We start from the raw sequence: 12854 nt of genomic DNA on the forward strand, positions 1-12854 counted from the left end.
ATCCCTGGACACTACGGGCAATTTAGCACAACCAATCTACCTAACCTGCACATATTTTGTCTGTGGGAGGAAACCAGAGTACCCAGATGAAACAGAGAGAACGTGCCCACTCTATACAGACAGAGAGTCACCCAACGGTGGAATCGAATCCAGATCCTTGGAACTGAGGCAGCAGTGCTAACCATTGAACCACCGTGCCACCTCAGCATAATTTTTGATGACTCAATATTGTAGAAGTAATAGGTACATACTAGAACTTCTACACAAAAGTATTTACAAATAGATTTTTGTTTCTTCAATAATGAAAACCAAAGGCTAATGATAATTCTATTGGATAACTTAAGTGCCAGTATTGATAGTCCTAAATTGTTTAAATCTTCCACTGTACAATCTGTCTTATTAATATCATTTATTACTTTATAAATATCAAGGACACGCTTCACAAAAGCAATTTTTGATTACTATTGGTAAACATAACCGAAAATATTGAGCACAGGTACTACATACAAAATTGAAATGCTCAGTGAATTGGAAAATGCAGTCAAAGCTGAACATCAATCAATACTTTACTGGAAGGTAGAGCAGGCTCATTGGGTCATATGGTCAGTTCATGCCCTAATTCCTGTGTCCTTATTCTATTTTCCAGTATGTTTAGAATTCTATTATTTTATTTCTAACACTAAGTCACACAACATCACAGCTCAGGGGTTTACAGCATTGGTCTTATAAACTCGGAATCAGGAGTTCAGATATTCCAATGGTACAGTCGAAAGCCATGTTGTATGTCAAGTACAATAGCCTTTTTGCCAAGGCCAAAGACAAAGATCACTTTTCTGACATACTAGATGATTTCCAGAGTATGTGTCATGTGGAGAAAAGATATTTCTCCTAGGTTACTTTAACAAAAAAGCTGTTTTGTTTCACAGCCATGCTCCCTATATCCATGCATACATTCCTTTTGGTGCCTAATTGGTCTTATTGCTCTTTTTACCATTCTTTAACTAGTCATGTCCATAGAAGACTCTGGTATTTCCCTTTATGTTGGCAGTCAACCTTTCCTCATCATTCCCCTTTGCTTCTCTAATTGACTTTTTTTCACCTACATCTAAATTTTCTATATTCCTTTTGGTTCTCAATTGTATTTTCTGCCAGACAATGGTCATAAGCACCTTTTTGTTTATCTTAATTTATATCTCCTTTGTCATGCATGGAGCTCTGGATTGGTTTGTCCCCTTTGAGGGAATATGCCTCGACTGTACTCAAATCATCTCCTCTTTGAAGGTTTGGTTCAGTTACAGATTTATCCTCCAATCTTTTGTTCCAGTCTACCCAAAACATCTGATTATTTCTTTCTCTAGATTGTTCATTGCTATTTACCACCATCATCCTTAACTTTACAATACGTGATCACTATCTCCTAAATGTTCCCCATTAGTATTTTATCTTGCTGGTCCACTTTATTTCCAAGAACCAGATCCATCAGTGCATATTTTCTTCTTGGACTAGATTCAAGTTGTATCAAATTATCTTGAACACAATCTGGAATGCTTACCCTTCATTGCCATTTAAACAATGTCCCAGTCTATACTAGAGTAATTAATGTATTCCATTATAGCTAATGCTTAACATTAGCATCTCTAATTCCCCTGCAGATTTGTTCCTCTCCAGCCTTCTGACTAGTTAGTGATCTATAAATTATATAGAGTGATGTAATTGTCCTCTTTGATTCTGTCCTTGAGGACATCCTCTCAAACAATCTCTTTCTCCATTATTGCAACGTACTCCTGTTCATCTGTAACTTTCCAACTTTATTAACTATATAAAAACAGAAGTTGCTGGAAAAGCTCAGCAGGTCTGGCAATATCTGTGAAAAGAAATCAAAGTTAATGTTTCGGGTCGAAAGACCCTTCCGCATCAGACCCAAAATGTTAATTTGATTTCTCTGCACAGATGCTGCCAGACCTGCTGAGCTATTCCAGCAACTTCTGTTTTTGCTTCTGATTTACTGCATCTGCAGTTCTTTCGATTCTTATAAACTATACTTTATCCATTTACATACATACACAGAAACCCGGATTTTAGACTTCATGATTTCCTCCCTTACTCTAATTTCACTGATTATTGTCTGTAATATTGCTGCAGGTCTAAGCATTTTATGAATCCTGCTTTTTTTCTAACATTCTTTCTTGGTTCCCACACCCCTGTCAAGTTAGTTTAAAACCACCCGAACCATCTGCGAGAAACTCGGTACATGCTCAGTTCAGGTGTAACCAGTCCAGCTTCTACACGCTCTATCTCCTTCAGAGCCATATCTAGTAATCCATGGAATTTGAAGACCTCCCTCCTGCACTCTTTCCAGGCGTGCATTCATTTGCCTTACCCTTCTATTACTTGCACATAGCACTGGCAGTAACCCACAGGTTACTATATTTAATGTCTTGTTCACTAATTTTCTATCTAGCTCTCTAATTTCTGATTGCAGGGCAATATCCCATTCTCGTCTAATTTGTTAGCACTAAGTGAACCACAAGTGCCAGCTACTTAATCTCCCACAGAGTAGTACAGGAAGAATATGTAATGTCACTGAGACCAACAGTTCACACAGCACAAGATGGTGCTGATAGGTTGGCAAGTGGTTCGTGATTGCTAGAGGCATTGGCATGAATAAGGCATCATGGAACAGTTTACAGTCAAACTTTTATTTAAATATGTTGCATTCAATTTAAATAAAATTGCCTTTTCTAACAAAACTTAGATTCTATATTACCAAGTGACTACTTAACCCTATCTCCTTTCTTTATAGACTGTAATTATCTCCCTTTCGACAAATTTCTGCCAGTTCGAGATGCCATTTTCTTCAGTTTATGTTGCATAAACCTACTTTAGATTGCTTGGTTTTCTCTTTATCAATGTTCAAAATGTCTTTGACTCAACAAAAACAAGTCATAGCTTCACAGAAGTGAAAACTAAAATCTGTACTTTCTTCAGTTTCAGAAAAAGTTTCAATTAACAATACAATATTATCCCACACATGTTAGAAACTCATTTATTGAAATAGTTGTAGACTCTTCTCTACAATTTTATAGGTATTTGGTGATGGTGATAGGAAAGAGCAAACACTGCCAAAGCCATTAGTGGAGGGGTTGGCTGGCTCAACTCTATAAATCTTCAGTTCTCGAGAAAGATGGAGGTTAACAACAATTTAGCAGCAAACTTTGCGCGAAATACTGTGGATCAAGACATGTACATCAACCACTACAAAATCCTTGTGTCCACTTTAATGTACAACCCTCGACAAAATTTTGATTGAACGGTTTGGAAATTAAGTTTGTTTGAGGGATACAGACAGCAGTAATAGAATGCAATCTTTATTTGAAAGGCTGGTACATTCATAATATTTTTCCGACTTACTCTTGACATTCAGCTGAGACCTTCAATTCATTAGTTCGACTGAGAAAAACCTTAACAAGAGCTTGAAAGTTTTCTGTCCGAGGATTGTTCTCAACTGAAACAAAGATAAAAATTCAGCTTAAAAGGTCAAGAATATGCAAGATATAATATTTCAAAATAAAAGCAAAAAGGTGCTCACAGATTTATAAATTTCAATATTCTGTTTGAGCCATAAATGTATTTTAGCTCATTTAAGTGACAGCAAATGAAAGTTACATTTTCCTCAGTTTAATAAAGATATTTGATTAATATTATTTTTAAAAATAGCACCATACAATAGTTGACAGTGTAGCAGTCATTGGCCCTGTCCAGTATGCTGGTTAAATTATGGTTTTATCTGCACTAAACTAAACAAAACAATGAAAGTAGGCTTCAAGAGCAGTTAAAGTTTGCATATTTGCTTTCTGACAGAGGTTAGAAGTGAATGTGGATCCTTGAAACTCTATTGCCACTGCCCTCCTCTGAAACTGACATGCTTGGAGTTTCTATTGCTGCTCCAACTGAAATCACTTAAATGCACAGTAATGATGCCATTTGAACTCTTCAAAATGACTATGTCACTGAAACTATAATCCCCAAAAGGGAACCAGTAAATTGAATTACATTTTTGTAAATACTGACATCAAGAATAAATGGAAAGTTATCAAAGAAGAGAAACAATTTAAGATATGAGCATACTTACTTAATGATTTGGAAATCGAAAGTGTTGCCTCTTCCAAGAGCTGTGTATCAGGACTGTAAGAGAAAGAGTATTGCATGATAGTTACACAATTTCAACACAATTTTAGTGCTGTGAACAATAAGTGTAATTTATAGGTACTGGTCAAATGAAGTGAAATATGAATATTGCTTAAAAAGGTAAGGCACGTTGTTGAAGCTCATTTTCTTACATTAATGACAACAAATGCAACAATGTTAAATTTCAAATACTTGGAAGTTTACCAGTTAAGCACTGTGATGATACTGTCCCTTTAACAAGATTGTGCTGTCCTGGTTTCTTTTCACTGAGACACAGGTTCCGACTGACTTCATCTACTTGAAGAAGCTTTTAAGTTAAGAGAAAACATCTGTACAATGAAAAGGGGAGCAACCAGTTCTCCCAGTTCTCTGGTTTGGTTTGAGTTTTAGGATCTGGCTGTTCAGAGCAAGCAGTCAGTCCATTTTGAGGCTGCTGGTCAAAGAAACAGCTACATGGAAGAAGGTGTTCCATGCAGAGTCTCTCTGCATTCTCTCTTGTAAGACCAAGTGCTTCATTTTTCCTTTTTTGCCAAGGGGTGTTTATGGGGATTGTTGCAGAAATTTAGAATAACATCGTTAAGCTGGGATAGTCAGTTCCATTGTTGGATAGGTTAAATTATTCTATATTCTATTCTCTTTTGTTTGTGTTCCATTCAGTAATCTCGCAAATAAATTGTTTTCTTTAAAACAGAGTAGTTGACCAGCTGATTCACTCCTGGAGTATCCACTCTACATCTTCTTAAAACAATTACCAAAGTTAGGTTCTGGGCAGCTTTCTTGAAATATTTTGAGGGGGTCTAGCCTGGTCCATAACAGATTGGGGCTCCTTGTGGGGTTTGTTCGATAGTTCCTATGTGGGATTAGGGTTGCTGGACTCAAAGGCAACGAGTGATAGGTGTTAGTGTCTTTTGTTCCAGGTCATAGAGTCAGAGATGTACAGCATGGAAACAGACCCTTTGGTCCAACCTGTCCATGCTGACCAGAATAGGAAGGAGACCAGAATTGCACGCAATATTCCAACAGTGGCCTAACCAATGTCCTGTACAGCCGCCCAACTCCTGTACTCAATACTCTGACCAATAAAGGAAAGCATACCAAACGCCACCTTCACTATCCTATCTACCTGCGACTCCACCTTCAAGGAGCTATGAACCTGCACTCCAAGGTCTCTTTGTTCAGCAACACTCCCTAGGACCTTACCATTAACTGTACAAGTCCTGCTAAGATTTGCTTTCCCAAAACGCAGCACCTTGCATTTATCCGAATTAAACTCCATCTGTCACTTCTCAGCCCATCTGGTCCAGATCCTGTTGTAATCTGAGGTAACCCTCTTCGCTGTCCACTACACCTCCAATTTTGGTGTCATCTGCAAACTTACTAACTGTACCTCTCATGCTCGCACCCAAATCATTTACGTAAATGACAAAAAGTAGAGGACCCAACACCGATCCTTGTGGCACTCTACTGGTCACAGGCCTCCAGTCTGAAAAAACATCCCTCCACCACCACCCTCTGTTTTCAACCTTTGAGCCAGTTCTGTATCCAAATGGCAAATTCTCCCTGTATTCCATGAGATCTAACCTTGCCAATGAGTCTCCCATGGGGAACCTTGTCGAACACCTTACTGAAGTCCATATAGATCACATCTACTGCTCTGCCCTCATCAATCCTCTTTGTTACTTCTTCAAAATACTCAATCAAGTTTGAGAGACACGATATCCCATGCACAAAGCCATGTTGACAATCCCTAAACAGTCCTAGCCTTTCCAAATACATGTACATCCTGTCCCTCAGGATTCCCTCCAACAATTGCCCACCACGGAGGTCAGGCTCACTGATCTATAGTTCCTGGCTTGACTTTACCGCTCTTCTTAAACAGTGGCACCACATTTGCCATCCTCCAGTCTTCCAGCACTTCACCTGTGACTATCGATGATACAAATATCTCAGCAAGAGGCCCAGCAATCACTTCTCCAGCTTCCCACAGAGTTCTCGGGTACACCTGATCAGGTCCTGGGGATTTATCCACCTTTAACTATTTCAAGACATCCAGCACTTCATCCTCTAATCTGGACATTTTGCAAGATGTCACCATCTATTTCCCTGCAGTCTATATCTTCCATATCCATTTCCACAGTAAATAATGATGCAAAATATTCATTTAGTATCTCCCCCATTTTCTGTGTCTCCACACAAAGGCCGCCTTGCTGATCTTTGAGAGGCTCTATTCTCTCCCTAGTTACCCTTTTGTCCTTAATATATTTGTAAGAACCCTTTGGATTCTCCTTAATTCTATTTGCCAAAGCTACGTCATGTCCCCATTTTGCCCTCCTGATTTCCCTCTTAAGTATACTCCTACTTCCTTTATACTCTTTGAAGGATTCACTCGATCTATCTTGTCTATACCTGACATATGCTTCCTTCTTTTTCTTAACCAAACCTTCAATTTCTTTAGTCATCCAGCATTCCATATATCTACCAGCCTTCCCTTTCACCCTGACAGGAATATACTTCCTCTGGATTCTTGTTCTCATTTATGAAGGCTTCCCACTTTCCATGAAGGCATCCCTTTACCTGCAAACATCTGCCTCCAATCAGCTTTTGAAAGTTCTTGCCTAATATCGTCAAAACTAGCCTTTCTCCAATTTAGAACTTCAACTTTTAGATCTGGTCTATCCTTTTCCACCACGATTTTAAAACTAATAGAATTATGGTCACTGGCCCCAAAGTACTCCCCCACTGACACCTCAGTCACCTGCCCTGCCTTATTTCCCAAGAGTAGGTTTTGCACCTTCTCTAGTAGGTACATCCACGTACTGAATCAGAAATTTGTCTTGTACGCACTTAAGAAATTCCTCTCCATCTAAACCTTTAACACTATGGCAGTCCCAGTCGATGTTTGGTAAGTTAAAATTCCCTACCATAACCACCCTATTATTCTTACAGATAACAGAGATCTCCTTACAAATTTGTTTCTCAACTTCCCACTGACTATTGGGGGGGGGGGGGGGGGGGGGTCTACAATACAATCCCAATTATCCTCCCAAATAACTTCCCTGGATGTATTTCCGGGAATATCCTCCCTCAGCACAGCTATAATGCTGTCTCTTATCAAAAATGCCACTCTCCTCCCCCCCGCCCCGTCTCTTGCCTCCCTTTCTATCCTTCCTGTAGCATTTGTATCCTGGAACATTAAGCTGCCAGTCCTGCCCATCCCTGAGATATGTTTCTGTAATTGCTATTGTATCCCAGTCCCATGTTCCTAACTATGCTGAGTTCATCTGCCTTCCCCATTAGGCCCCTTGCATTGAAATAAACGCAGTTTAATTTATTAGTCCTATCTTGCCCCTGCCTGCCCTGACTGTTTGGCTCACTCTGTTCTCAGCTGTCCCCGTCTCAGATCGATCTCTTTCCTCACTATCTCCCTGGGTCCCATCCCCCCCACCTCTCCACCTTACTAGTTCAAATCCTCCCAAGCAGTTCTAACAAATTTCCCTGCCAATGTAGAAGTCCCCTTCCAATTTAGGTGCAATCCATCCTTCTTGTACAGGTCACTTCTATCCCAGCTAAAAATGTGTTGCTGGAAAAGCGCAGCAGGTCAGGCAGCATCCAAAGAGCAGGAGAATCGACGTTTCAGGCATGAGCACTTCTTCAGGAATGAGGAAAGTGTCCCCAGCAGGCTAAGATAAAAGGTAGGGAGGAGGGACTTGGGGGAGGGGCATTGGAAATGCGATAGGTGAAAGGAGGTCAAGGTGAGGGTAATAGGCCGGAGTGGGAGTGGGGACAGAGAGGTGAGGAAGAAGATTGCAGGTTAGGAAGGCGGTGCTGAGTTCGAGGGATTTGACTGAGACAAGGTGGGGGGAGGGAAATGAGGAAACTGGAGAAATCTAGGTTCATCCCTTGTGGTTGGAGGGTTCTAGGTGGAAGATGAGGCGCTCATCCTCCAGCCATCGTGTTGCTATGGTCTGGCGATGGAGGGGTCCAAGGACCTGCATGTCCTCGGTGGAGTGGGAGGGGGAGATGAAGTGTTGAGTCACAGGGTGATTGGGTTGGTTGGTCCAGGTGTCCCAGAGGTGTTCTCTGAAACGTTCCGCAAGTAGGCGGCCTGTCTCCCCAATGTAGAGGAGGCCACAACAGGTGCAGCAGATGCAGTAAATGATGTGTGTGGAGGTGCAGGTGAATTTGTGGCAGATATGGAAGGATCCCTTGGGGCCTTGGAGGGAGGTTAGGGGGGAGGTGTGGGCGCAAGTTTTGCATTTCTTGCGGTTGCAGGGGAAGGTGCCGGGAATGGAGGTTGGGTTGGTGGGGGGTGTGGACCTGACGAGGGAGTCACAAAGGGAGTGGTCTTTTCGGAACGCTGATAGGGGAGGGGAGAGAAATATATCTCTGGTGGTGGGGTCCGTGTGGAGGTGGTGGAAATGTCGATGGATGATACGATTTATGAGGAGGTTGGTGGGGTGGTAGGTGAGGACCAGTGGGGTTCTGTCCTGGTGGCGATTGGAGGGGCGGGGCTCAAGGGCGGAGGAGCGGGAAGTGGAGGAGATGCGGTGGAGGGCATCATCGATCACGTCTGGGGGGAAATTGCGGTCTTTGAAGAACGAGGCCATTTGGGTTGTACGGTATTGGAACTGGTCCTCCTGGGAGCAGATGCGGTGGAGACGAAGGAATTGGGAGTATTGGATGGCATTTTTACAGGGGGAAGGGTGGGAGGAGGTGTAGTCTAGGTAGCTGTGGGAGTTGGTCGGTTTGTAGTAAATGTCCATGTTGATTCGGTCGCCCAAGATAGAAATGGAAAGGTCTAGGAAGGGGAGGGAGGAGTCTGAGACGGTCCAGGTAAATTTGAGGTCAGGGTGGAAGGTGTTGGTAAAGTGGATGAACTGTTCAACCTCCTCGTGGGAGCACGAGGCAGCGCCGATACAGTCATCGATGTCATGGAGGAAAAAGGTGGGGGGTGGTGCCAGTCATCTGTAGTCCTCACTTTCTCCTCACTTCTACCCCAAAAGAGATTCCAACGATCCAAAAAAGGTGACTCATTCTCCCATACACCAGCTTCTCAGCCATGCATTCATCTGCTCTATCCTCCTATTCCTGCCCTCACTAGCTCGTAGCCCTGGGAGTAATTCAGGTGTTGAATTCGGTTGATTTAAACAGTGCTTGGTATAGTAATAGCTCTTTCAATCACAAGTTCTCTCTTTGGAGATGGCTAAAATTCAATTGAAAATGAAGCAGCTTGAGGTAGAGGCAAAAGAGAAGGAATGCCAACAGAAATGAAACTGTTTAAATCACAATTAAAAGCAGAGGAAAGAGAATGAATCATTTCAGCAGAAGAAAGAAGAGAGGAGACAGAGAGGGAGAGGGGGAGGGAGAGGGGGAAAGAGGGAATTTGAACTTCAGAAATTGGCACTTAGACTGGAACGTCAGCTGAAAAAAGGAGGGAGATGAAGGCTGAAGGTAAGCTGAGGGAGGAAGAGTGAGGATGAGCAAACTCATGATAGCCAAAGGCCTTGTGAGAAACTGTTTAAATATATCCACGCATTGCCTAAATTTGATTAGAAAGATGTAGAAGCCTTTTTCATCTCATTTGAAAGGGTGGCTAAACAAATGCAGTGGCCAGAGACCGTGTGGGTTTTGTTGATTCAAACAAAACTTGTAGATAGAGCTAGCGAGGTATTTGCATCACTATCAGAGGGGGTATCTGATGCATGTGAGTTGAAGAAAACCATTTTAAGTACTTATGAGCTTGTGCCAGAAGCCTACAGATAATGCTTCAGGAACTGAAGGAGGGACCCTGGTCAAACCTACATTGAGTTTGAAAGGATCAAAAAGTAATTTTGACAGGTGAAGAAAGGCATTAAAAGTAAAGGATACCTATGACACTCAGATGATTTTGGACTTAAGTAGTGAGAACCCACGTGGAAGAGCAGAGTTAAACAGCAAGATTAGCAGCTGATCATTATGAGTTGGCCCATAAATCAAAGTTTGAAATTGATTTTGGAAGCCAATCGGGATGGACAGAAATTGGGGAAAAGAGATATCCTCACGTGGAAAGGGAAAGGTAGATCTTGGTAAAAGCCATAAGGATAACTTACCACAAGTAAAAAACAAAACCCTTGAAGGGGAAAGAGAAGTTAAGAAGCTCCAGTGTTTTCACTGCAATAAAGCAGGCCACGTGAAATCAGTGTTGGTGGCTTAGGAAAAGCAGTGGGAAGCCAAATGTATGCATATAGGATAAGCCAACGAATTTTGTTGGATTGATAACAGAAAGCACAGTGGAGGCTAGAAAGCTGCACCAGAATGTACAACCTGGTCAGAGGTTGGTTAAGGAGGAAGTGCCAGATCTTCTTGAACCAAGTAATGTTTACTCGCATAGGCCAGGGGCAATAGATAAAGAGGTTACAACGTTAAGAGATACAGGATCCTCTCAATCTGTGATATTGAAAGACGAGGAGATATGTACCTCTGAAGGACTATTGCCAAATGTATTAGTAACAGGAATTCACGGTGAGACAAGAAGCGCTCAATAACATCAAATGAGGCTAGAGTGTCCAGTGAACAGTGCAGAAGTCGTAGTAGGAGTACTGGACAAACTCATCGCCAGGAATACAATTTGTCCTTGCTAAGGATATAGCTGGTTCACAGGTAGGAGTGCTGCCTACCGTGGTTGAAAAGTCCGTGGAAACTCAGGCAACTGAACTACTGCAGGACACATCACCTAAAACTTTTCCCAACTGTGGGGTAATGAGGACATAAAGTAACCAGTTGAAACAGGAGAGATCAAAGAGGAAAGTTAAGAACCATAAAGTGGAATTAGCAGAGACCTTGTTTGATCAAATGGTTGACACAGAACAGGAGCAGATAGATGACAAAGCAATAAATTTTGTTCAGAGAAATTTTCTGAATTACAGCAGAAAGATGAAAAACTAAACCAATTGCATCAAAAAGCAGACACCAAAGAATCCAAATATATCCCTGAATGCTATTATCTTAGAAATGATGTCTTAATGAGGAAATGGAGACCATCACACACTCAGGCAGTTGAGAAATGCAGACTTCTTCATCAAATCGTACTGCCAGTGGGTTATAGAAAGGCGGTGTTGTGGGTGGTGTATGAACTACCAGTAGAGGGTCATTTGGGGTGAGAAAAACTCAAGCTAAAATACAAAAACATTTTCACTGGCCTGGACTACAAGGATGTAGCTGACTTTTGCTAGACACCTGTCCGGTAATTAGAAAACCATAGGCAGTAATAAAACCCACATCTTTAATACCTATTTCTGCATTTTAAGTAGCTTTTTGCAAGAGTCTTAATTGCATAGGACTCCTACCTAAAATAAAAATTGGGAATCAGTATTTGATAACAATAATAGATGTGTCTGCTAGATTTCCAGATGCCGTTCCATTAAACAATATCACAGCTAAAAGGATTGTAGAGAAGTTACTCAAAATGTTCACTATATACAGATTACCTACAGAGACACAATCAGATCAAGGGTCAAACTTTACATTAAAATTATTCAAGGAAGTTATGGATTAAAACAATTCAAATCCAGAGTAGCAGGAAATGCTGGAAAGGTAGCAGACATTAAAGATCATCTTGAGGGCTTAGAGTCAAGATGTTTGGCATAAGGTAATTCCGTTTGTATTTTTGGAATAAGAGATGCACCAAATGAATCAAATTCAGTCCACTTGAAATAGTTTTTGGGCATAAAGTGAGAGAACTGCTAAAATTAAAGAGAAATTGGTAAGTTAGAATTCAGAGATCACATATTTGAACTATCTGCCAAATTTTAGGGAACAATTAAATAGAGTGGGGCAGTTGGCTGGACAACATTTGCAACTATGACAACATTTGCAACTATGACAACATACAATGAAACAGGAAGCAGACAAGAAATCAAAAACTCGCAATTTTGCTGTCAGAGATAAGGTGGCTATCGACGAGAGTGATGTGGGTATTGGTGCTGTGCCCTTACAGGAAGGCAAGCAAATAGAAAGATCTACTTGGTGTTTCTCCAATAAATTGAACATTCATCAGCAGAACTATTTGACAGTTGAGACGGAGACTTTCAGCTTGGTGTTGGCATTACAAAATTTCAATGTTTACATTACCAGAAATACATCTGAAACAATCATATACACTGATCATAATCCATCAAAGCCTGCGGAGAAATTTAAGGACAAAAATTCCAGACTGTTTAGATGGAGCTTGTTGGTACAGCCATTCAATTTGAAAATTGTGCATGTAGCAGGATGAGAAAACATGATTGCCAACATACTGTCAAGACTTGAATGAGAAATGGTGGCTTTTGGTGGCAGGAGGAGTAAATGGACTGAAACACTGTAGTTGTGCATGGTTGCACGATGATTGTCAACGTAATGTTATTGGGTGCTGCAACGTACTAACAATTTAAGATAAAAAGGGGTTTTAAAATGAAGCCATCCTTGAATACTGATGGATGTTCTTTGTTTTTTTTCCTCCCCCAAATGTGTTTTACAAGACATGGGTTCCAAAACATCTGGCGTGACCTACTTAAAGCTTTTAAGTTTTAAGAAAAATACTTATACATTGAAGGGGAGTGGCCAATTCTCCCAACTCAGCTTTTCTCTGGTTTGAAACAGTTTGGGTTTTAGCAGTCTGGTTGTTCAGAGCAAGCAGTCAGTCCATT

General features: G+C 41.1%; 1 protein-coding gene across 2 annotated transcripts in view; it reads right to left on the bottom strand.

The window, feature by feature from the left end:
* dym (dymeclin) overlaps positions 1 to 12854 on the bottom strand; it is a 488802-nt gene that overhangs the window by 417178 nt on the left and 58770 nt on the right. For both annotated transcript variants that reach the window (XM_060828960.1, XM_060828953.1), the window contains exons 4-5: positions 4133 to 4185; positions 3412 to 3505 (exon numbers count right to left, since the gene is read on the bottom strand). In XM_060828960.1, coding sequence (XP_060684943.1) covers positions 3412 to 3505; positions 4133 to 4185 — 147 coding nt within the window. The remainder of the gene's footprint in view (positions 1 to 3411; positions 3506 to 4132; positions 4186 to 12854) is intronic.

The sequence above is a fragment of the Hemiscyllium ocellatum genome, chromosome 1, assembly GCF_020745735.1.
Source record: "Hemiscyllium ocellatum isolate sHemOce1 chromosome 1, sHemOce1.pat.X.cur, whole genome shotgun sequence".
Classification (NCBI taxonomy): Eukaryota; Metazoa; Chordata; class Chondrichthyes; order Orectolobiformes; family Hemiscylliidae; genus Hemiscyllium; species Hemiscyllium ocellatum.